General features: G+C 33.9%; 1 protein-coding gene across 1 annotated transcript in view; it reads left to right on the plus strand.

Annotated features, from left to right (window-relative positions):
* The window catches only part of LOC114334616 (ATP-binding cassette subfamily G member 4-like), a 293193-nt gene that overhangs the window by 211818 nt on the left and 57429 nt on the right, over positions 1–23946 (plus strand). The window contains exon 4 of the mRNA XM_028284693.2: positions 19342–19487. Within this exon, the coding sequence (XP_028140494.2) occupies positions 19342–19487 (146 nt within the window). The remainder of the gene's footprint in view (positions 1–19341; positions 19488–23946) is intronic.

Genomic DNA, 23946 nt, shown 5'->3' on the forward strand with positions numbered 1-23946 from the left:
TTGATTAATTTATGTCAAATATTTCAGTAAGTGAAAAAAAATATTGAAATTTACTGGATTAATAATTAGATAAACCGACATGCAGACGATACAGTTGTGGTTGCTAGCAGTATTGATGAACTTCAGCATCTTATGGACAGGGTACCTACAAAGAGCGAGTAAAAAAAGAGAATTTAACCTTCAACAAAAATGAACACTGGTGAGCAAAACTCAACAACCTGCCAGACAATTGAAAATAAAAACCAATTCAACACGTACAATTATATGTATACCTATACAGTCGTCAACTCGAAATGGGATCAAACAAACGAAATACGATGTAGAATTGAAAATGCCAGAGCTACATTTAACATGAGAAATATATTCAATAATTGCGACATATATGTCCCACTAAAAATATGGCTGCTAAAATGTATTTCCAGTCTTGTTGTATGGAGCAGAGACCTGGACAATAACGGAAACATTATCGAAAAGGCTAGAGGTATTCGAAATGTGGGTGTACCGACGTATCCTCAAAATATTCTGGACGACCCACACCACCAACGAAGAGGTATTGCGCCGAATGGGAAAAGAAAAAGAAATATCTTTCACAATTAAAAAACGAAAACGTGAACACCTCGGTCATATATTATGAGATATGATAAATATCGTATACTGCAGCTGATAATATAGGGTAAAATAGAGAGTAAACGTGGACCCGGAAGAAGAAGACACTCATGGCTTCAAAACTTACGCCAAATGGTTTGGACTAACATCGATCGAGTTATAGACACGCTGTAAACAAAATTAAAATTGCTATGATGATAGCCAACGTCCACAACGGACAAGGCACATGAAGAAGAAAACTTCCCGTGTTGACATTCCAACATACAAATCAATGGTATCACCCTTTAGAGTTCCCAAAGCTTCATATACCTGAGCACAGAGCTAAACAGTCAGCTAGACTAGACCACTCAAAAAATGCTCTGTAACCCCAAGCTATCAGTCACAATAAGATTGAGAACACTAAAGTGTTTATGTGTGGTGTCTATTACTGTATGGCTGTGAGACCTGTGGTCTCACTATATTCGAAATGTGGATGTACCGCAGAATGCTAAGAATAAGCTGGACCAGCAAAACTACAAATGAAGAAGTACTGGAAATAATGAACACACGTCCTTATCTGGTCAATACAATCAAAATTAGAAAGACGTCATATCTAGGACACATAATGCGCCATAGGGAATTTGAGCAGTTTCAGGTAATATTAGAAGGCAAAATCGAAGGTAAACGGGGTATAGGAAGAAAGAAAAAATCCTGACTCCGAAACATCAGAGATTGGACCAACACAACAGGGAATGACTTAATCCATCAATCCCAGAACAGAGAGAAATTTGCCATATTGATCGCCAACCTCAATAGAGAAGGCACTTAGGAGGAGGAGGACAACGCAAGAGACCCTAAGAGGTAGTTTTCTGTCCCGATTAAACCCCGATTAGTGTAACTTGTGAAGTGGTTACGATTGATTTGATTTAAGATGATAATTAGGGGCTGATTTTCCCGAGGTTTTTTACCAAAAAAAGGGACCAACTATATTTTGAGCATTTGCTTAGTTTTGATGTTACAAACTTAAAAAAAAAACAAAAATAAATATTTTTTAAATACTTTAAAAAAGTTCTAATGAGTTTTCCCCAAAAAAGTGCATCATTTTTTGGTTATTTCACGTTGAAATATTCACTTTGAAATTTGACGGATATGAAACTACACTTAGCTACAACTTTGTTTCAACTGGGTCCATAGAGTTCATACATATATAGACCTGCATCCCGCGTACCTAAAAAAAGTTGATTAATAGCACGCTGAAAATTTGTTAATAGCTTAACGGTGTCTAGTCGGACAAATTTTGATGTATGGGAACACTGGAACAGGGGAAGTTTTATTTGTGGAACAGCTTAAAAATTTGGAACGTTAGACTACGAAAACGTTCCATGTATTTTGTCGGACAGAACTTCCAATTGATTTTACATGTAAAAATCAGACTGGTGTTTATCACCAACTGGGTATTTTAATGAGTGGAACACGAACAACATGTCAAATGACAGTAATCAAGTCGGTTAGTAATATAGTAATAGCAGTCTTATGTTTGCATGAGAGTTTAATGAAAGGGTAACAAATCAATTGGATGTTCTGTCCGACAAAATACCTGGGATTTCTTCGTAACCCCTGTTAATTATAATGCCCATTTGGTGACAAATAGCAGCCTGATTTTTGCATGAGATTTTAATCAAAGGGTAACAAATCAATTGGAAGTTCTGTCGGACAAAATACATGTGACGTTTTCGTGGTCTGACCGTTCCAAATTTTTAAACTGTTCCACAATTAAAACTTCCCCTATTCCAGTGTTCCCTCCCGTACATCAAAGTTTGTCCGACTAGACACCGTTAAGCTATTAACAAATTTTCAGCTTGCTATTAATCAACTTTTTTTTGGTACGCGGGATCCAGGTCTAATACACCATTTTTTTTATACTTTTTTAGAAGCTACATATTTTTGCTAAGAATGTTTTTTCGGATAAAATACTTTTCGAGTTATTTGTAAAAGCCGCCTAAAACGTGTTTTTTACTCGCAAATAACTCAAATATTAATTAAGTGAAAAAATCCTATAGAACAGAAGTTGCTTAGAATAAGTCAGTTGGGTACCCTGAGATGGGGTAAAACTCACCCTCAGGGCAAAATCTTACATCGGCACACTATCAGCTTTCTTGGTTGACATGTTACCTATGTGTAGGTATGCCAAATTTCATGTTAATCCAAGCGATTATTTACAATTTAGAGCAAAAAGCGTGATTTAATGTATATATTTCCTACTTGTATTTCAAACAATTACAAATTTCTTTATCAGTTTAAAATAAATATTTTTGATGCTGTTCTGAATAAAATCATTTTTTGGTAAAATTGTGGCTTATTTCCCATTAAAAATAGTTTATTATAAATATTTTAGACCAGGTAAAGAATTAATAATTATTGTCGTCTGAAGACAAATATTACAAATATAATCTAAATACAATAAGTGATCAAATATTTCCAAATGAAACGTTTTGTATCTATAGGGCTTTTCATTCACAGTCATTTGTTTCGAGCTTCTGTCATATGTCGTATAATCCGTGCATATTAATATTATACACAGATTATACAACATATGACAGAAGCTCGAAACAAATGACAATCGATGAAAAGCCCTATTACCATTGTTTAAAAAAAGATAAAAATTTGTCTAGTTATACAATGCTATCTATTAATAGTAACAATTTACCATTTCCAGGTAAAAAATTAAACACCCTCATCAAGTACAATACAAGTACGATTGAAGGCGAACGGTACCGATCGATCGGTAACGATCATAAGTTCTCTTTAGTAGGTACTTGGCAATGGCAACAACGCCGTCGTTAATAGAATTAAAATTCGTCGTTATTAAAATGTTCGAATATATATACGTGCTGCCATCTACTGAAAGAAATTGTTAAACGTTAGTTCCTATGATCAACCACCATTTTGACTGCGGCGTTTACATACCCCCTTAATCTGTTCATGCAGCTTTGGATTTTCAAATGCAAATTTGGTGTGGAATTTTCTTACCGAATACCACGCGAAGTCAAATTAATATTCGGAAATTTTTTTTTGATCATGAATATTTTTAGAAAATTTCAAAAAAATTTCAAAAATTTCAAAATATTCATGATCTCAAAAAAATTTCCGGAAATAATTTGACCTCTAGTGGTATTACTAGTGAAAATTACTAAAAGGTTTTTATAATAAAGACGAATGAAATAGGCCTCGATCCCGCGTACCAAAAAAAAGTTGATTATTAGGAAGCTGAAAATTTGATAATAGCTTAACGGTGTTTAGTCGGACAAACTTTGATACATGCAAAAATTACATATGATACATTTTACAACTATCATGCAAAAATCAGGCTACTATTCACCACCAATATAATTCCTGCCATTTGACATGTTTTACGTGTCGGACTTATTATTAAAATGCCCAACATATTTGTCGAGCAAACATTTTTTCGTATATTATATCTGTATATCGGAAGCATACTGTCCTAATAGCCAGGGAGGTAGTGTCAAATTTGACCGGAGCATTTTAGCATGGCTCGTTTCTTATTATTTAGGTAGGTGTTCCAAAGCTTATTAACAAATGATGTGTCAGCTGGCCCAAAACCGGGGATTTTAGGCAAGAAAAGCTAAAATATGAAAGTTGATGGACCAACGCTACAGCTTAAATGTCAAATATTTATATACGTTACTCAGAACGTTTAATGGACTTGCTTAATTGGCACCTACCTTTCACTCAGAAGATCGGGGTTCAAATCCTGGCGCGGAAAATTTTTTTTGTTTTTTAAATTGACATTTTATTTTGAAAAATATTTATTTTTATAATACCACGTTTTTATTATTTATACGAGACAATATAAAAAAAATCTGTATGTCTTTTATAGAATTATGCATAGAACTTATGAAATAGCATATATTATACATTTGATCATAAATATTATGATTGACCTTAATAAGCAAAATTGTTGTATAGTACCCTCGGAGATCCGTGGAAAAAATTTACACTCAAAATAACAAAATTCAGTTTGGCAACACTGTGTGAATGTTAATAGTAACATATCCTTTTTAAGATAAACACAACTGTAATTTAGTCCAAACAAATTAATATATTTTTTTGCCAACAAAAATGAGATTTTTCAACCAAATAATGTTTCAAGTATGATGTGAAAAATAATTTTTAATTGGATTCTGCTACTGGGTTTGCTTTTTTTGTCATTAAAGTAAAAAAAATTAAATTTCACTCATTAAATAATTATTGTCCGGTTATGGTGTTAATTATTTTAACTGTACTAATATTCGTCGTGTAATTATGAATGATTAATAGGTTGTTAAAACATTTTATCTATAGCGGCTTCTGGAATATCTTAAAAATATCGAATTTCATTGATAAAATGCACATATTCCACCGATCTTCGCTTCGACAATACATGAACCCCTGAAGCTTCCTGAGTTAGTACGACCAATCTAAGTGAAAAAGGGGGTTGGCCTCCCCACCCCACTCCCGACATTTTTTTATCTTTTTAGACAAACTGTTTTTTGCATAATTTTATGTGATGTAAAACCAAAAGATACATACAACCCTAATTTTTCACTTTTCTATCACCAACCCCCATTTTTTTAATAGCAATCTAATTATTTCCCTGTTCTCTATAACATATAAAAATGAATTTTTGTCTGTATGTCCCTTATAGAATCGAAAACTATGCATTTAATCATATTATAATGACCTCAAGCAAAGTTTTTGTACTTACATGAACCCAGGAAGGAGTTAATACTTAATAATATATACTTAATATACTTAATAATTAATAGAGTTAAAAGAGTTAATACTTTTTTATTATTAACTAGCTGACCCGGCAAACTTCGTACCGCCTTAAAACTAAATAATGTTTGAATGTTTAATACCTAAAATTACCAGAAAGCCAAAAAATACTAAAAAATTTGCGTATCCATACTTTTTTCTACCAAATGCATAGTTTACGATTCTATAAGGGACATAGGTACAGACAAACATTCATTTTTATATATTATAGAGAATAGGGAAATATTTAGATTGCTATTAAAACATGGGGGTTGGTCATAAAAAAGTGAAAATTTAGGGTTGTATCTTTCGGTTCTACAACACATAAAATTAAGAAAAAACAGTTTGTCCAAAAAAATAACAAATAATATCTCCCTTTTCACTTAGATTGTTGGTCTTACCAACTCAGGAACCTTCAGGGGTTCATATACAACAAATTTGCTTATTAAGATCAATCATAATATTATGACCAAAAATGCATAGTTTGCGATTCTATAAAAGACATACAGATTTTTTTATATTGTCTCGTATAAATAATAAAAACGTGGTATTATAAAAATAAATATTTTTCAAAATAAAATGTCAATTTAAAAAACAAAAAGAATTTTCCGCGCCAGGATTTGAACCCCGATCTCCTAAGTGAAACGTAGGAGCCAAGTAAGCAAATCTATCAAATGTTCTGAGTAACGTATATAAATATTTGACATTTAAGCTGTAGCGTTGGTCCATCAACTTTCATATTTTAGCTTTTCTTGTCTAAAATCCCCGGTTTTGGGCCAGCTGACACATCATTTGTTAATAAGCTTTGGAACACCTACCTAAATAATAAGAAACCAGCCATGCTAAAATGCTCCGGTCAAATTTGACACTACCTCCCTGGCTATAAGTCCAATTTATTGATTTTACAGGAAAACGAATTAAAGGTTTTCGGTGAATGTTTAGAATAGGGAACTTGCACATTTCTTTTTATTACATAATAATATTCAGTTTTGTATAAAAATGAGATTTACAAAATTTCACGCTTCAAAAACTCATAATAACTTAGAAGTACAAATTTAAAGTCTTCTCTATCTTAAAATAGTTCAAACGACCCGTAACGTCACAGAGTTTAACTATGTGGTTCCGTTTATGGTTATATTTACGTATATTCTTCTACTTCTATAGTTTATTGGCCTCCACCTACTTGGGTATTTGGCCAGCTCGTCGTCGGGTAACAAAGGAAAAATATTTATATTCTAATGACATTTATCGTATGTCGTTGTAATAATATATACCAGTTTGTTGAGATTGCAGTTTGATACAGTTTTTGAAGGAAAGGAAAGAAGGTTTACTATTGAAAATAAAACCATTTTGTAAAAGTACAAATCTTCTATGAATAGTTCAAACGATCAAAAACACTTTTAACGTCACACAACTGTATTTTTTACTGACGTTTATAATGTCTAGTTTATTATCTAGTCTATTGATTATCCAGTTTGAGTTGACTATTCCTAGTTCGAGTCAACTCAAGCGGCTGGTTTTAGTAAAAGTTGATTATAAATATAAAATGAAGATTTGTTTTTCAACATTTACTAGTAAAAGTAGACTCCAACTAGAAAAAGTATACTCTTCCCAATGCCATTTAGTAAAATTTGATTCACAGAAACAATCGATTCTAGAAATTAAATGTTACTGGATATTAAGCCAGGAAATGAAGCATTTTGGCTCGCAATTTTTTCGTCCAACATGGATTTACTTAAAATTTTCACAAAAGGTAGGGAGTAGCCCAAGGATCATTTTCTAAATCATGCCGCCCTACGCTAAAACCTTAGGGGTGGTTGCCACACCATCTCGGGGGCGGGAATTTTTCATTACAACCATGGAAATCCATGGAAATGTAATTCTAACAAAAACATGTTTTTACGTTTTCTTCGTAAAACTAATATTTTTAGAGTTATTCGCGGTTGAAAGTAACAGTTTTTTGACGAAAAATCGACTTTTTAGAGATTTTTTTGAGAATAACTCAAAACATATACAAATAATCAAAAAACTGTTGCTTTACTTTGTATCTTTTGTATCTTTTGTTTAATTGTATCTTTTAAAAACACAAACAAAATCCTTTTTTATAATTTTTCTACAACCAATAGAAACTGAGATACGCCATGTTAAAAGTTAGCTTTTTTCGTCAAATGCATAATTTGAAATAGTCAAAGCCAAATAGCAGAAAAACTTTGCATTTTTCGAGGAAAAGAATATTTTTTCAAGTATGTATATAATTAGACCTTTCAAAACAAAGTTTCTAGCATAAAAATTGAGCGATTTACGATCAAAATAAAGTTGGTACCTAGTTTTTTCTACGAAAAATCAGTGAAAACAACCCGATTTCCGAAGCAGAAATCGAAAGGTCCAACATTAGTTAATTAAAAATGTAATTTTTATTGCACCAATAATTGTGGCTTTGCAAACGAAAAACTAGAATGCTTTCTTTACAAACAAGTTGGACATACTGCAGAGTCATGTCTCAATATCCAAGACAGTGTTGCTTCCCATGACAAATCAAAGAAAGATCTTTAAAAAATCGCTTAACACGACTTTTAAATAAGATAAAACTACAACTCACTGAACAACTCCTCCTCCATTCCTTCTGAATAGTTTTTCTTTATTTTCTCTTATTCCATCTCCAAATTAATAACATTTAGTGTGATCTAGTGGAATTGCCATAGATTTTAGCCTCTCCTAGACATCTCCCTTGCCATCTTTAACAAACAAGAATCTCCCAACAATCTAATAAGGAAACATTTTTAGAAATTATACCAAAAAAAATCATATGATTTAATTTTGTTCACCTATTCTTGTAAAACTACCACTGGTATGGCTATGCTGTCACCACTAAACATGAACTTCTAAGGTCATCTCGGTTACATTTAGCGTTTACACAGGTCAACTATGTAGTATTCTGTTTTTAAAGCTTTTAAATACATCTCCCATTAAAACAGACTTTTTGCCATTTGTACGGATTCCCTTCCATCTATATGTTCAATCAATAAAATTTTCACGGACCACCTATTGGTTTAAAACATTCATAACATCTACCAAAATATCTCTGCTCATAATGTTACTGTCTCTCTCATATGACTACCTTCTCATATTAGAATTACTGGTAATGAAACAGCAGATCATTTTGCCAAAGAAGCTACCAAACACAATAGCAGAATTACCGCCATTCAGCTAGCTAGTGATCTCAAACTCATTTTCAAAAAGTCAGTAAATGATGCCTGGCAAACATATGGCCACAGAGCAAAACAACTCTGTATAAACTTCAAACTTTTATTGGTCATCTCTCCCTCGACTTTGTAACTAGAAGAGAAGCATCGATTATTAAAAGACTCAGAATTAACCACACCAAACTTACTCATGGTTTCTTGATGTACTCAGGAACTGGTCCGACTTGCCTCCATTGCAATGTTTACCTAACCATAAAACACATTCTCGCCGACTGTAAATTATTCACAAACCTGTATAAATCATTGGATTTGGAACCTACTGTTAAGGAAATACTCTACAACTCTACAGAGATAACGAAAACTATACTGTTTTTAAAAACCGTCCAGTTCTACCACAAGATTTAATCTAATAGACATTAGTCATTGTCATTCTCTTTGCTTTATCCCTATGCGGGGTCGGCTTCCCTAATTGCATTTCTCCACACAATTCTATCTTAAGTCATATCAATGTTAATCCCCTTTACCAACATGTCCTGCCTTATCGCTCCCCCCAGGTCTTCTTTGGTCTTCCTCTCCTACTCCTTCCAGGAATCTGCACTTCAGCTATTCTTCGTATTGGGTGACTAACGTCTCGACGTTGAACATGACCAAACCATCTTAACCTATGCTCTCATTTTGGCATCAATTGGTGCCACACCTAGACTTCCCCTAATATACTCATTTCTAATTTTATCCTTCTTTGTCACTCCACTCATCCATCTAAGCATTCTCATTTCCGCCACATGCATTCGTTGTTCCTCTTTCTTTTTCACTGCCCAACATTCAGTTCAGTACATCATAGCCGGTCTTATGGCAGTTTTGTAGAATTTTTCCTTCAGCTTCATTGGAATTTTTCTGTCACACAACACACCACTCGCTTCTTTCCACTTCATCCATCCAGCCCTAATTCTACTGCATGCATCTCCATCTATTTCTCCATTACTCTGTAATACCGATCCTAGGTACTTAAAACTATTGCTTTTCAAAATCATTTCACCATCCAAAGATGCCATTTTATTTGTAGTAGCTCCATCTTTAAATGAACATTCCAAATACTCTGTTTTTGTCCTACTAAGTTTTAAACCTTTTTCCTCCAGAGCTTGTCTCCACTGTTCCAGTTTTTGTTCTAAGTCTCTTTCACTATTTCCTACTAACACGACATCATCAGCATACATTAAGCACCATGGAATGTTACCCTGTAGTTTCGCTGTTATCTGGTCCAAAACTAATGACAATAAATACGGACTAAGCACAGAGCCTTGGTGCAATCCTACTTTCACATAAAATTTATCAGTCTCTCCCACACCTGTCCTAACACTAGTCGTTACTCCCTCATACATATCCCTCACAATCTTTACATATTCACCAGGGACTCCTTTCTTATTGAGTGCCCACCACAGAATCTCTCGAGGGACTCTATCATATGCTTTCTTAAGATCAATGAATACCATATGAGCGTTTGTTTCTTTACTCCTGTATTTTTCCATCAACTGCCTTATAATGAAAATTGCATCTGTTGTTGATCTACCCTGCATAAAGCCAAATTCATTGTCAGATATTTCGGTCTCTTCACGTATCCGTCTATCAATTACTGTTTCCCATATTTTCATGGTGTGGCTAAGCAGTTTTATAGCCCTGTAGTTTGTACATTGTTGTATATCTCCCTTGTTTTTGTAAACAGGTACCAGTATACTGCTTCTCCATTCGTCTGGCATTTGTCCGACTTCCATAATTCTATTAAATAGACCTGCTAGCCACCTTGTTCCTGTCTCTCCCAATGCTCTCCATATTATTTTTTGAAGCGCTTGAGCCACTTCCTCGTTGGTTATTTTGGTGACCATTGCTGCTACTGTCTCCGTTGACTCTACAGGCTGTCTGTCAAATTCTTCATTTAATAAGCTGTCAAAGTACTTTCTCCAACTCTTTTTGACATCTCTTTCGTGAACTAGTATTTTATTATTTTCATCTCGGATACATCTTATCTGATTAAAATCTTTTGCTTTCTTTGCTCTCTGTTTGGCTATTTTATATATCTTCGTTTCGCCTTCCCTGGTATCAAGTTGATCGTATAGGTTTGAATACGCTTCTGCTTTGGCTTTTGCTACTGCTACTTTCGCTTCCTTTTTCGCCACCATATAGTTTTGAATATCTGTGTCTGATCTGGTTTCTTGCCACTTTTTATATAATTTTCTCTTCTCTTTTATTTTTCCTTGTACTTCGTTTGACCACCACCAAGTCTCTTTATCCTCAAACTTTTTTCCTGACGTTTTCCCAAGTATTTCAATAGCAGTCTCTCTAATACTACTGGCCATTTTTCTCCAAATTGTATTAGGGCTTCCTTTCATGTTCCAACATATTTTTTCTACTATTCTTCTCCTGAATAGACCTTCTTTCTCATCTTTCAGCAGGCACTACTTGATTTTTTGTGGTCCTCTCCGATATTTTTGTTTAGTTTAGCTTTTTTACTTCGATGTCCAGAATAAGCAGCTTATATTGTTGGCTTACTGTCTCACTAACTATTACCTTGCAGTCCTTGCATTCACGTATGTCTTTTTTGCTTATCACGAAGTAGTCTATTTGGGATTGATATTGTCCACTTTTGTAGGTAATAAGTTGAGTTTCTCTCTTTTTAAAGAATGTGTTAACAATCGCCATATCCAATGCTGTTGCTAATTCAAGCATGTCATCTCCAGCTTCATTTCTAGTTCCAAAGCCTAATCCCCCATGTATTGTTTCATATCCTGTCTTGGTTTGGCCCACATGTGCATTGAAATCACCTCCTATTATAACTTTCTCCTCTGCTGGAATATCACTCAGTACGTCTCCTAATTGATCATAGAAAGCTCTTCTTTGATTCTCACCCAGACCTGTTTGGGGAGCATACACACACACACACACACACAACATTCAATACCTCTTTATCAATTACAAATTTCACTGACATCATTCTATCACTCGTTCTTACAACTTCTACTACGTTATCTTTCATTTCACTATCAGCAATTATACCAACTCCATTTCTAGTGTTACTACTCCCTACATACCACAATTTGTATCCTTCACTTAGTTCTTTCGCCCTTTGTCCTTTCCACCTAGTTTCTTGAATACAAGCAATTTGAACTCTTCTTTGTTTGAGCGCATTCACTAACTCCAGACTCTTACCTGTAAGACTACCAAGATTCCAGGACCCTATCCTGATTTTTATAACCTGCAATGGTGTTACCCCTGAGATAGTCCTCACCCGGAAATCCGAACGGAGGCTCATTTTACTTCCGGCACATTTTACCTCAGGAGGTAAATTTTTTGTATCATTGGAAAAGGTCTTTTCATTATTATGGCCTGAAAAGATTTTGTTTGGATATTTGATGCCTGAATGCCTTTTCTATCAGCACCATACCCTGCCCTGCACGTTTAGCCAATACACCGCCAATGCAACCAAAGTAGCATTTAGCTAATATACTTTAGCTAATAGACATTACCTAAAGTTCTATAATAATTAGTAGTGCAGTCACTGAAGGTTTTCACCTCCGATTTCGTTGAACCTTTATCGATTTTCATGAAAATTGGTGAGTAATTACAGGATACCTCAAGGAACAAAGGTGACATGATGCCAACGTGCGCTTTCACCCTGGGGGTGGATGCCCCCTTTCTCGGGGGTGAAAATTATTTTATTAAAAATAATACCATAAGTCGATAGAGGGACAAATTATAAGCAAAATTTGTTATATAAAGTTATTAAAATAAATCAACACTTTTTGAGTTATTAGAGACCAAAGATTTTATTTTTTCGTAAAAAAATGCATGTTTTAAATCGGTTTTTCACATATAAATCAAAAGCTATAAGCTTTTACAAAAAAGTTATTATTACTGAAATTGAAGATAATAAAAAATTGAATACGTTTCTCACATAAAGAACTAAACTAATGTTAGTTCAAAATGAGTTATTGGCAATTGAATGTGTATTTTTTTCGACGAGTACTCAAATCTAAGTATTCAAGCTTAAATAACGGGAAAACGATGCAATGTATAAAATATCCCTGCTAAACATTTTTCAAAGTACTTCGGAATACCTATCAAATGAGCTTCAGTACAAGGCAATATCGTCAAAATTAAGCAAGTTATAATGAAAATAAAAGAACAGTTTCGAATTTTTTAGGAAAAAGTGAAAAATAAAACACGCCATATTCACAAAAATTAAAATTTATAGTAATCTTTACAAGAACTTCTTTATATTAGCATAAGTAATGTTTTCGATAATTTTGGCCGGTTTAGAATGCATATTTTTGAAAAAGAGATATAATTTTAAAAAATCATGATTTTTAAAATTATTGTAATTCTCATATTCTTTTGATAATAACTTCAAAAATACTCAATATACGTAAAAAATTATATAATATAACCAAATTTTGGCTTTTTGTGTGCCAAATATTATACCTGTTTTACTGTTTCTATAGGGTAAAAAATAACCGAGATAGAAACGTTTAAATCTTAAATTTTGCTGTGGGAACCATGCAACCTAGGTCATTTAACTTTTTATTTTTAAAAAAGTAAGGGGTTTAAAAGATTATGTTTAACGTGCTTAAATAGCACTTGGAATTAAATTTCAAACAGTTTTTAGATGAACCTGATATCGTAAACTCGAACAGAGTTATTAAAAAAAAAAACATTTTTTGGGAAAATTTTTAAAAGATAAATTTTGAAAACATTTTTGAGCATAAATTTTAACGCTATCAACATGTTCGGGGGCTCATTTAATAGATATTTTTAAGTACTTTGACAAATATTTAATAAGTTTATGTTATAAAATGCATCAATTTCCCGTTATTTCAGCTTGAATACTTACGAGTTTTTTACTCGCCGAAAAAAATATACATTCAATTACCTATAACTCACTTTTAGTTAACATTAAAAGGTTTTTCTAGTAAGCGGTTTATTTAATTTTTTATTAGCTTCAATTTTAATAATATTAACTTTTTTGTAAAAACTTACACTTTTTAAGTTATTGATGAAAAATTGGTTAAAAACATGCATTTTTCTCAAGAAAAATTAAAATCTTTGATCTTTAATAACTCAAAAAGTTTCGATTTATTTTAATAAGTTTATATAACAAATTTTGCTTGAAATTTGTCCCTTTATCAAATTATGGGGTTATTTTTAATAAAATAATTTTCACCCCCGAGAAGGGGTGGCATCCACCCCCAGAGTAAAAGCGCAAGTTGGCACCATGTCGCCTTTGTTCCTTGAGATATCCTCTAACCACTCACCAATTTTCATGAAAATCGATGGAGGTTCAACGAATTCGGAGGTAATAGCTCATATCCACCTTCAGTGACTCCACTATAGTTGTTTTCCTTATATTTTTAATTTTAGTGTTCCTGTACCAATGGCCATAGTTGTCGAGGGACTTTATGTAAATAAATAAATAATTGTCGCTTAATCCCATATAAACAACGTAATATTTAAATTAGACATGCCACAAGAAAACAGTTTCAGAACCTTATTGTATTTACGTGTTAAAACATGTTAATCACACACGCTAATTTCATGTAAGTAAATTTTGAAATTTACATAAAATCTACTCATTACTCCCCAATTGCCAATTATACGGAATAATTTTCTGTGCGAAGCTTGTTTAATGTGATAACATAATATTATTTTATGTGTCGTAGTTTCTTAGAGAATCGGCTTTTTAGCTAATAAACCGGATACTTAGGTAAGTAGCGAAGTTCTTCTTCTTCTTCTACGGCACTACAGCCCAAACTGAGCATTGGCCTCCTTTATTTTTTGCCTCCACCCTTGCTTGTCTGTGGCTGCTCTTCTCCATACACGGGCTCCTAAAAGGACTTGTGCGTCGGTGTTTACTGTGTCTTCCCAGCGTTTTCTTTACTTTCCAACCGGTCTCTTTCCCTGCATTCTAGAGTGCTCTTTTTGGTAGCCTATCCTCTTCCATTCTTATCACATGTCCGGCCCATTGCAATCTTTGTATTCTAATGAAGTCTGACAGGGGTGCTTCCTTATAAAGTTGATAAAGTTTGTTGTTGTATCGACTTCTGAAGATTCTGTTTTCCCTCATAGGTCCTAGTATTCTCCTCAGTACTTTCCTTTCGAATGTGTCGAGTTTGTTTTTGGATGTTTCTTTCAGGACCCAGGCTTCACTGCCATAGCATATTATTGGTCGAATTAAAGTTTTATAGATTCTCATCGTTGTATTTCGGTGGACACTAAGAAATATGTGGGAGAAGGCAAAATAAGCTCCGTTTGCCTGCGTTATTCTCTTCCGCATTTCTCCGTCTTCTGATCCGTCGGCATATATTTCTACTCCCAGGTATGTAAACTTTCCAACCGTTTCCGTTTCAATGTCATCTTCGTGTATAATGTTTTGTGGGAGTATATTTCTTCTCGTCTGAGTCATTATTTTGTTTTTTTCTGTGTTAATTTCCAGACCTAGCATTTTTGTTTGTGTTTTTAACTCTGCGTATGTTTCTTGTGCTCCTGTTGATGTTCTACTCATAATATTAATATCATCGGCATAAGCGGCCAGTTGAACCGTTCGGTTGGTCAGTAGGTTTCCTCGTCCAGTTTGCATTTGCTTAACCAAATGTTTTTTTTTTTCTTTTTCTTTTAACCCTTTTTCCATACTCCAGTGCCAGGTTAAACAATGTTGGGGCTAGCCGATCGCCCTGCTTTAGTCCCTGCGAAATTTTGAAAAAGTCTGTCCGGTGGTTTTGTATTCATACACATGCCTGAGTTTCATCCATTGTGGCTTTAATGAGTCTTATTAGCTTGTGTGGTATTGCCAATTCAGCCAATATATAGTATAGTTTGTTTCTTTTGACTGAGTCGTATGCCCGTTTAAAGTCTACAAACACGTTGTGAACATCAATGTTGTGTTCCCATGATTTATTCAAGATCTGTTTGACTGTAAATATTTGATCCAGTGTCGATCTTCCCCGTCGGAAGCCCGTCTGATACTCTCCAATAATATTTTCTGCTAGTGGTTGGAGCCGCTGGTTTATAATATACGTGAGAACTTTATATGCTGTACATAGTAGTTAGTAGAAAGATTCCACGGTAGTTTTTGCACTGGAGTTTGTCTACTTTTTTATAGGTCGGGCATACTATACTTTTCTTCCAGTCGTCGGGTATTTTCTCTTCTTGCCATATGTCTTTGATGAGGGCGTGGATGTGACTTGCTAGGTGGTCGCCACCTACCTTATACAGTTCTGCTGGTATTTCGTCAACTGCCGAAGCTTTATTGTTTTTCTGGGCCTTAATAGCTTCAAGTAGCGAAGTTAGATTAATGATATTTAACGTCCCCACTCCTCTTTTTTATAAAGTTAAAAAATACAGCTTTTTAGACAATTTTCGAACGTATTGGTCTATGAAGCTATAATTTTCAGTTTCTTAGGCGTGATATAATCGAATAAGGTTTTCTAACCTTTCTACATAGGACATATAAGGTTGAAACCTGAGCAGTTTTATAGAAATTTAGAAAACATTTGTCTAAAAAATCTAGATTGGATACAGTCAGACCGAAAAAATCTAGAGCTTAATTTCTTCTTCTCCTTTCTGGCTCATTTGTGTTCCAATCTTTCATATTTGCCTACGTTCTTCATCAAAATCTTTTATTGACAAATAGCGTCGGCTGCTAGTTTCGGCTTTTTAAACAAATGTTTTCCAAAACATTTTTTATAGAAAGGAAGCGGTCAATTATTAAGCGTCGTTTTCACGCTACGTATTATTGTACGTTTTGTGTGTCATGCAAAAGGTACGACAAAACGTACGTTTTGTGAATAAGCAGATTTAATTTTTTCGATTCGACAGGACGTACGTTTTGCTCTTTTCACGCTACGTCGTATTGTACGTTTTGTGTGTCGACAAGAAGTACGTTTTGCTTTACACGCCACATTATACACTTGATAAAACGTACGTTTCGTCCTACGGTTTGCATGACACACAAAACGTACAATAGGACGTAGCGTGAAAACGAGCCTTTATATCACGCTAGTCTAAGAAATTCAAGATTTTAGCTTCATGGACCAAAATGTTCGAAAATTGTCTACAAACCGAGAACAGTCGCGCTCTTTTCTGTCACATAATCGGTCGCGCGTTAGATTTTATCTAACAATACGTATTTATAACAAATTTTTGTTTTATAGTATTTTTATTTACTTATTATGTTAAAAATATCTATTTCTAACAATGATTAAAAGGATATAAAACATGAAAACTCAAGGGATACACGAAATACAAGGGATAAAAGAATACCTACTCGGAAGAAACACTAAAATATAATAGATCAGGGCGGATCTGTGAAAAAACGCCTATTTTTGGATGTGCGAGGTGGCATTTGGATTTTTGCAGATAAAGTTAGGTGACAACTTCAACAATAATAATTGACTTATGCTCCTTCTCAAATATTCCCGGAACAATAACAAAAAAATTAAAATATTTAAAAATTTCGAAAAACATCGATTTTTTTCTACTTTCTTTGCTTATAACTTTAAAACGATTCATTTTGGAACAATGTCATACGGAAATAAAATAAAAATAATTGAATTTTGTATGATAAACGACTGGTTAAAAATGTCTTAAATTATTACCCTTTCTGCAAAATAGCAATAAATACAAAATAAGGGGGCAAAATAAGCCTGTTTTTATTCAATGTTTTTCAACCACTTTGGTTGCACCTAGAACTTTCATAATTCGCTTAGAAACTTCTTACAAAATAATTAAATCGTTCACCAAATTTTATTCAAATCGACTTGATAGATTTTGCAGAATAATTTTGCAATCTAAATTTTTTTAAAAAAGTTCAAATTTTTTAAAAACTTTATGAAGAAAAACTAGATCATTTAGAAGTATGCTAATTTTTTCACATATAAAGAGCTTCTCTACCTATCTAATACACAGAATTAAAATCGGATTATTTAAGCGGCCTCAGCACTGTTTTAAGGTTATAAACAATTTTTTGGCTTATAAACAAATACAGTGAGCACGTTTGAGTTGGCATAAATTCACTTTCTCGAGAATAGGCGTCTCTGGAGACAAATCCCGAAACAGGTCGATTTTAATTTTTAAATTCTGATTTTTTGGTATAATATATATCATACTAGTGACGTCATCCATCTGGGCTTGATGACGTAATCGATGATTTTTTTAAATGAGAATAGGTGTCGTGTGATAGCTTAATCAAAAGGCTATTCAATTTTGTATTCACTACTATAAACATTAACATAATTATTTATACAGGGTTTGAATTAACAAAAAATTTTTATTAAATTAATTCCAATATTTAGATTACGTTATCACACCCCGATGGATGACGTCACTAGTATGATATTTATGCCAAAAAATTATAATTTAAAAATAATAATCGATCTGTTTCGGAATTTATCTCCAGAGTCGCCCATTCTCAAGAAAATGAATTTATTCCGACTCAAACGTCCTCACTGTATTTGTTTATAAGCCAAAACATTGTTTATAACTTTAAAACAGTGCTGAGTCCGCTTTAATAATCCGATTTTAATTCTGTAAAGTGTATTAGATAGGTAGAGAACCTCTTTATCTGCAAAAAAATAGCAAACTTCTAAAGGGTCTACTTTTTGTTCAGAAATATTTTAAAAAATTTGAACTTCTTTAAAAAAATTTAGGTTGCATAATTATTATGCAAAATCTATAAGGTAGATTTTAATGAAATTTGGTGGACGGTTTAAGTATGTTGTAAGAATTTTTTAAGCGAATTATGAAGTTCTAAGTACAACCAAAGCGATCCAAAAACATTGAATAAAAACAGTCTTTTTTGCCCCCTTATTTTCTATTTATTACTATTTTGCAGAAAGGGTAATAATTGAAAATATTTTAAACCAGTCGTATATTATACAAAATTAAATTATCTTTATTTTCTTTCTGTGCGACTTTGTTCCAAAATGAATCGTTTTAAAGTTATAAGCAATGAAAGTAGGAAAAAATCGATATTTTTCGAAATTTTTAAATATTTAAATTTTTTATTAATGTTCCGGGCATATTTGAGAAGGAGCATAGGTCAATTATAATTATTGAAGTTGTCACCTAACTTTATCTGCAAAAATCCGAATGCCACCTCTCACATTCACCTCAAAACAGATCCGCCCTGGTCTATAACCACAGTATGTAATTCTGCTGGTGGGTCAGGCTATTTTTTGCGAAAAGCGCCTACAACTGTTAATTTATGGTTAATATATAGATCGTTTAAATATAATAAAAAGACTCTTAACTCAAGTTGTACTTTAAAATTTTGACGTACGTTTTTAGTCGCGTCCTTAGATTTTATCTAACAAAAGACAAAAGTCAATTCTACTCATATTTAATTACGCTGCCCGGTACCCTTGGCCAAGCGCATTACTACACTCTTCCTCGGGGTACTTACGAGTTTAAATCTATGTTGCCAAATTTTTCATCAAGTTATCACGGAAAAGAATAAAATGTTAAATTTTTTCTAATAGCGCGACCGATTCCGGGGTAAAGCTGGTTTTTCAACTTTATAGGAAAGAGGGGCGGGGACGGAACTATTTAGCTAAGTAGCCGGTTTCTTAGCTAAAATGTCGAATCTTTAAGAAACTACGACATATACACCTCTATCCGACTTTTTAGGCTCATAATCAAAAACACAGTAAATCATAAATCTACAGTACATGATAAAAAATTAATTTCTTTACAGGTACATGAAGTGATCCAACTTCTTGGTCTAGAAAAATGTTACGATACCAAAACTGAATACCTTTCCGGTGGACAAAGAAAACGACTGAGTGTAGCTTTAGAATTAGTTAATAACCCCCCTGTAATATTTTTAGATGAGCCCACAACGTAAGTAAACAAAATATATTTCTATGACATTGATTTATAATTTTATGAAATATTGATTATTGATACTGAGCGTGTAGTTTATAGAAAATATAAAAGAATATACAGGGTGTTTCATTGGGAAAGTAACATACGTTAATAGTAGAAAGGGGAGACTTATGCTGTCTGAAAAATACAATACTTAATGGGTCTTACTTCATCAATAACAAAGTTACTGGGTGTTTTATCTATTATGTCATTTTCTGATAGTTCATAACTTTTTAACCACACTGTGTATTTATTTTATATTTGGCACGCAAATATTATTTAAATTGTCTAATCAATTAATTTATTTATTATTTTATAAAAAATCCAGATTCACATTAAACAATATTGGAAAAATACTCCGACCCAAAAACAACGCCCTGTAAATTAAATTTTTTAAAAATGGTTTCTGCACTTAAAAGGAGGATGAAAAACCAAATTTGGTGGTATACTTTGAATGTTTTTTCTGGTAAAATTTTGAAGTTGAATTCTGAAATTATGTGAATTGCAAGAGCTCGAAGTAGAAAAAAAATTGAAATACGACTTACAACTTTTTAACTACACTGTATATTTTTACTACTTCTTCTTCTTCTTGTGCCACTCCTATCGGAGATTGGAAATCATCAAGGCTACCCTGACTTTGTTTACAGCTGACCTAAAAAGTTCATTAGTGGTGCAGCCAAACCACTCTCTCAAATTCCGCATCCACGACATTCTTCTACGGCCTGGATTCCGTTTTCCTTCTATTTTTCCTTGCATTATATTTTGAAGTAATGCGTATTTATGACCTCTCATCAGGTGACCCAAATACTCGAGTTTTCTTCGTTTTATCGTTAATAAAATTTCTGGGTCTCTTCCTATCCTTCGTATTACTTCAAGATTTGTGATTCTTTCAACCCAACTTATCTTCAGCATTCGACGGTAGCACCACATCTCGAAACTTTCAATATTTTTTATGTTGTTCTGTTTGAGAGTCCATGCCTCTACACCGTATAATAGCGTGTTAAATACGTAGCCACTTAGCATTCTTAATCGTAGAGGGATGCTTATATCTCTGTTGCAGAAGAATTTTCTCATCTTTATGAAGGTGGCCCTGGCAATTTCGATACGTCTTTTTATTTCATTGTTTTTGTCTCCAGTTTCGTTTATTAAAGTTCCCAAGTATTTATAACTTGATACTTTTTCAATTTGAATGCCGTTAATACTAATATGTGCTGGTTGTGTCATGATTTTACTGAAGACCATATACTTGGTTTTTTTGATATTAATGTTTATGCCATAATTGTTGCAAGCAATATTTATGTTTGTAAGTAATCGTTGTATTTCCTCTACTGTTCTTGCAACTAGTACAGTGTCGTCTGCGTATCGAATATTATTTACAACCTCTCCATTGATTACGATTCCTTCATTTGCTTGCAAAAGGGCTTCCTGACAGATGCTTTCACTATATACATTAAATAGCAGTGGTGACAAAATGCATCCCTGTCTTACTCCTCTACGTATTTTTATTGCTTTTGATATCTCGTTTTCTATTTTGATGTTAGCTTTCTGATTCCAATATAAGTTGAGAATTATTCGCAGATCTTTATTATCTATGTCTTTTCTTTCAAGAATGTCTCTTAGCCTATCGTGGCGTACTCTGTCAAACGCTTTTTCAAAATCGATAAAACATGCATGTACTTCTTGATTAACGTCTAGGCATCTTTGTGTAAGAACATTCAAACCGAAGAGAGCTTCTCGAGTACCTAGTCCTTTTCTGAACCCCATCTGTGTATTACTAATATCTGACTCCAACTTTTGATAAACTCGGTTGTGGATGATTTTTAGAAATATCTTTAGTAGATGGCTCATTAAAGATATTGTTCGATGTTCTGAACATTCTTTTGCATTGGATTTCTTTGGCAGTGTAACGAATGTAGACAGCAGTCACTCTTGAGGTATAATACCAGTATTGTATACTGTGTTAAATAAGTGCAATATTATACCTATTGATTCATCATTCAAGAGCTTTAGTAACTCAGTAGGAACCTCATCGGGTCCATTTGCCTTTCCAGTTTTGGAATTTCTAAGTGCCATTTCTACTTCACATTTTAGGATTTCAGGTCCCGTTTCACCATTTACCTTGTCAATGTTATTTCTGTTGTCCTCAAACAATTCTCTTATGTATTCACTCCATCTATTAATTTCTTCTGTTAAGTCTACAATAATATTTCCGTCTTTGTCCTTAAGCAAACTTATTTGATGTCTTCTTTGGGTTCCTGTAAGTTCTTTTACTTTTTTATGTATATTGAATGTGTCATACTTTCTTTCATAGTCTTCCATTTCTACACATTGTTCTTTAATCCATGATTCTTTGGCCTTCTTTATTATTTGCTTTATGTTCTTATCAACCTCTCTGTATTTTTCTGAATTATTCTTCAATTTGCGTCTTTCATCCATTAGCTCTAGTATGTCTGGTGTCATCCACACCTTATGTTTCTTTGGAGATTTGGTTAGGTGTTTCTTTCCCGTAGTTCTTATTATAGTGTTTATATACTTCAGTTTTTCATCTATGTTGTCTGTTCTGCGGATTTGGTTTTCTGCTACACTGAGGTCGGTGTTGATTTCTTCGCGCACTGTTTGTCGTCGGTGTTCACTTTTAAGCTGGCTTAAGTCTAACGCTGGGATGATGGTTTTTCTCATTTTCTTAGGTCTAGCTTCTAACACAGATACTACTGGATTATGATCCGAACCGATATCAGTTCCAGGGTAAGTTTTAGTAGATTTCACGGCATTACGGTATCTTTTTGTCACCATTATGTAATCTATTTGGTTTCCGATTACTTTTTCTTGTGTGTGTTGAGGTGACGTCCACGTATACAGTCTCCTTGGGGGTAATTTAAAGAATGTATTAGTTATTATTAAATCTTCGCTTTGACAAAACTGAACTAAACGATCACCCCTTTCATTTCTATTACCTAAGCCGTATTCACCGACATTTTCTCCAACTTTACCCTGACCTACCTTGGCATTCAGATCGCCCATTACTATTTTAATGTGTTGTCTCTTTGTTGTTCTCATCACCTCTTCTAAGTTATTATAGAATTGTTCTATTTCCTCTTCGTCTTTGTCTGCTGTAGGAGCGTACACTTGTATGATGTTTATTATGTTCTTCTTATCTTTCAGTTGTATTAACATCACGCGCTCTGAGAATGGAGTAAAATTTGCTACAGCATCTTTCCATTTTTTTGAGATGATGACTCCAACTCCGTATCGATGGGTTGTGGTGTCACTTCCGGCATAATAAAACATACCATGATTAGTTGTGGGGCATTTGCCATTTCCTGGCCATTGTGTATCGCTTATGCCTAATATGTCTATACCCAAACGATCCATTTCCAACACGGCGTTATCTAATTTTCCCGAAGAGAATAAGCTCCTCACATTCCACGTAGCAATTTTTATGGTTGTCTTTTTCTTATTACAAGGGTTTCGCAGGTTTACGACCGAGGAAGCCTTGTACTTATCTATTTGTCTTCCTCTGCCGGATCTTGGTATCCGATGTCCATGATCAGTACTTCTCCTTTGCATGTCCACCATGATGATTACTACTAGGGGTACTCTATGAGTCCTTAATGCAGTGGTTCCCCGTTGCCTTCTGCATCCTTATGCCGTTGACCATTCTGTAGGGTTCATCCGCCTTCGAGACCGATTTCTCAGTCTCAGGACAAAAGAGTGCCCTAACACTTACTAGCTCATCCACCCGAAGCTGTTGGCTAGTAAGTGGAGATTGCTTATACCGGCAATCGCTCGGTGGTTACCCTCACTTAGTTTAGCCTACAGACCAATGCAGTTGCCCAGGGTGTGGCACGTGGAGCCATAAGTGACAGTTGGATGTCTTATGAGGACCAGTTACTTCGAACCATCTCCCGTATATTACGCTCGATGTGGCCGTTCTCATAAAAGATACTACTAAAATCATAAAAGGTACTAAAATTCAAGAAAGATGGGATACACAGTTTCAGAGACCCACATGTTTGGGTAGAGCAACGTGTGGAATATTTGTTAACAAATTAATAGGACCATCTATTTTACGTCCCACCCTAACCGGTGAAGTGTATTTAAATTTTTAGAAAATATTTTGCCAGTACTGCTTGATGATGAAAGTATCAATACAGGTGGAATATACATTTTCATGATGGTGCTTCACCACACTACAGAGACAGACGCATAGTAAGAGATTTTTTATCCGACAATTTTCACAACATGTACATGGGTTGGTAGAGGCGGTCCTCATATCTGACCTTCACTATAATGTGATTTGAATCCTATCTACTATTATGTTTGGAGATATTTAAAATCCAAGGTTTATAACGATGAAATACATACGAAGTAGGGAAGAACTTCTTGAACGGATTCCAGACGCCTTCCAGGACATGAAAAATAACATAGACGACAT

The sequence above is a fragment of the Diabrotica virgifera genome, chromosome 1 (assembly GCF_917563875.1).
Source record: "Diabrotica virgifera virgifera chromosome 1, PGI_DIABVI_V3a".
NCBI lineage: Eukaryota > Metazoa > Arthropoda > Insecta > Coleoptera > Chrysomelidae > Diabrotica > Diabrotica virgifera.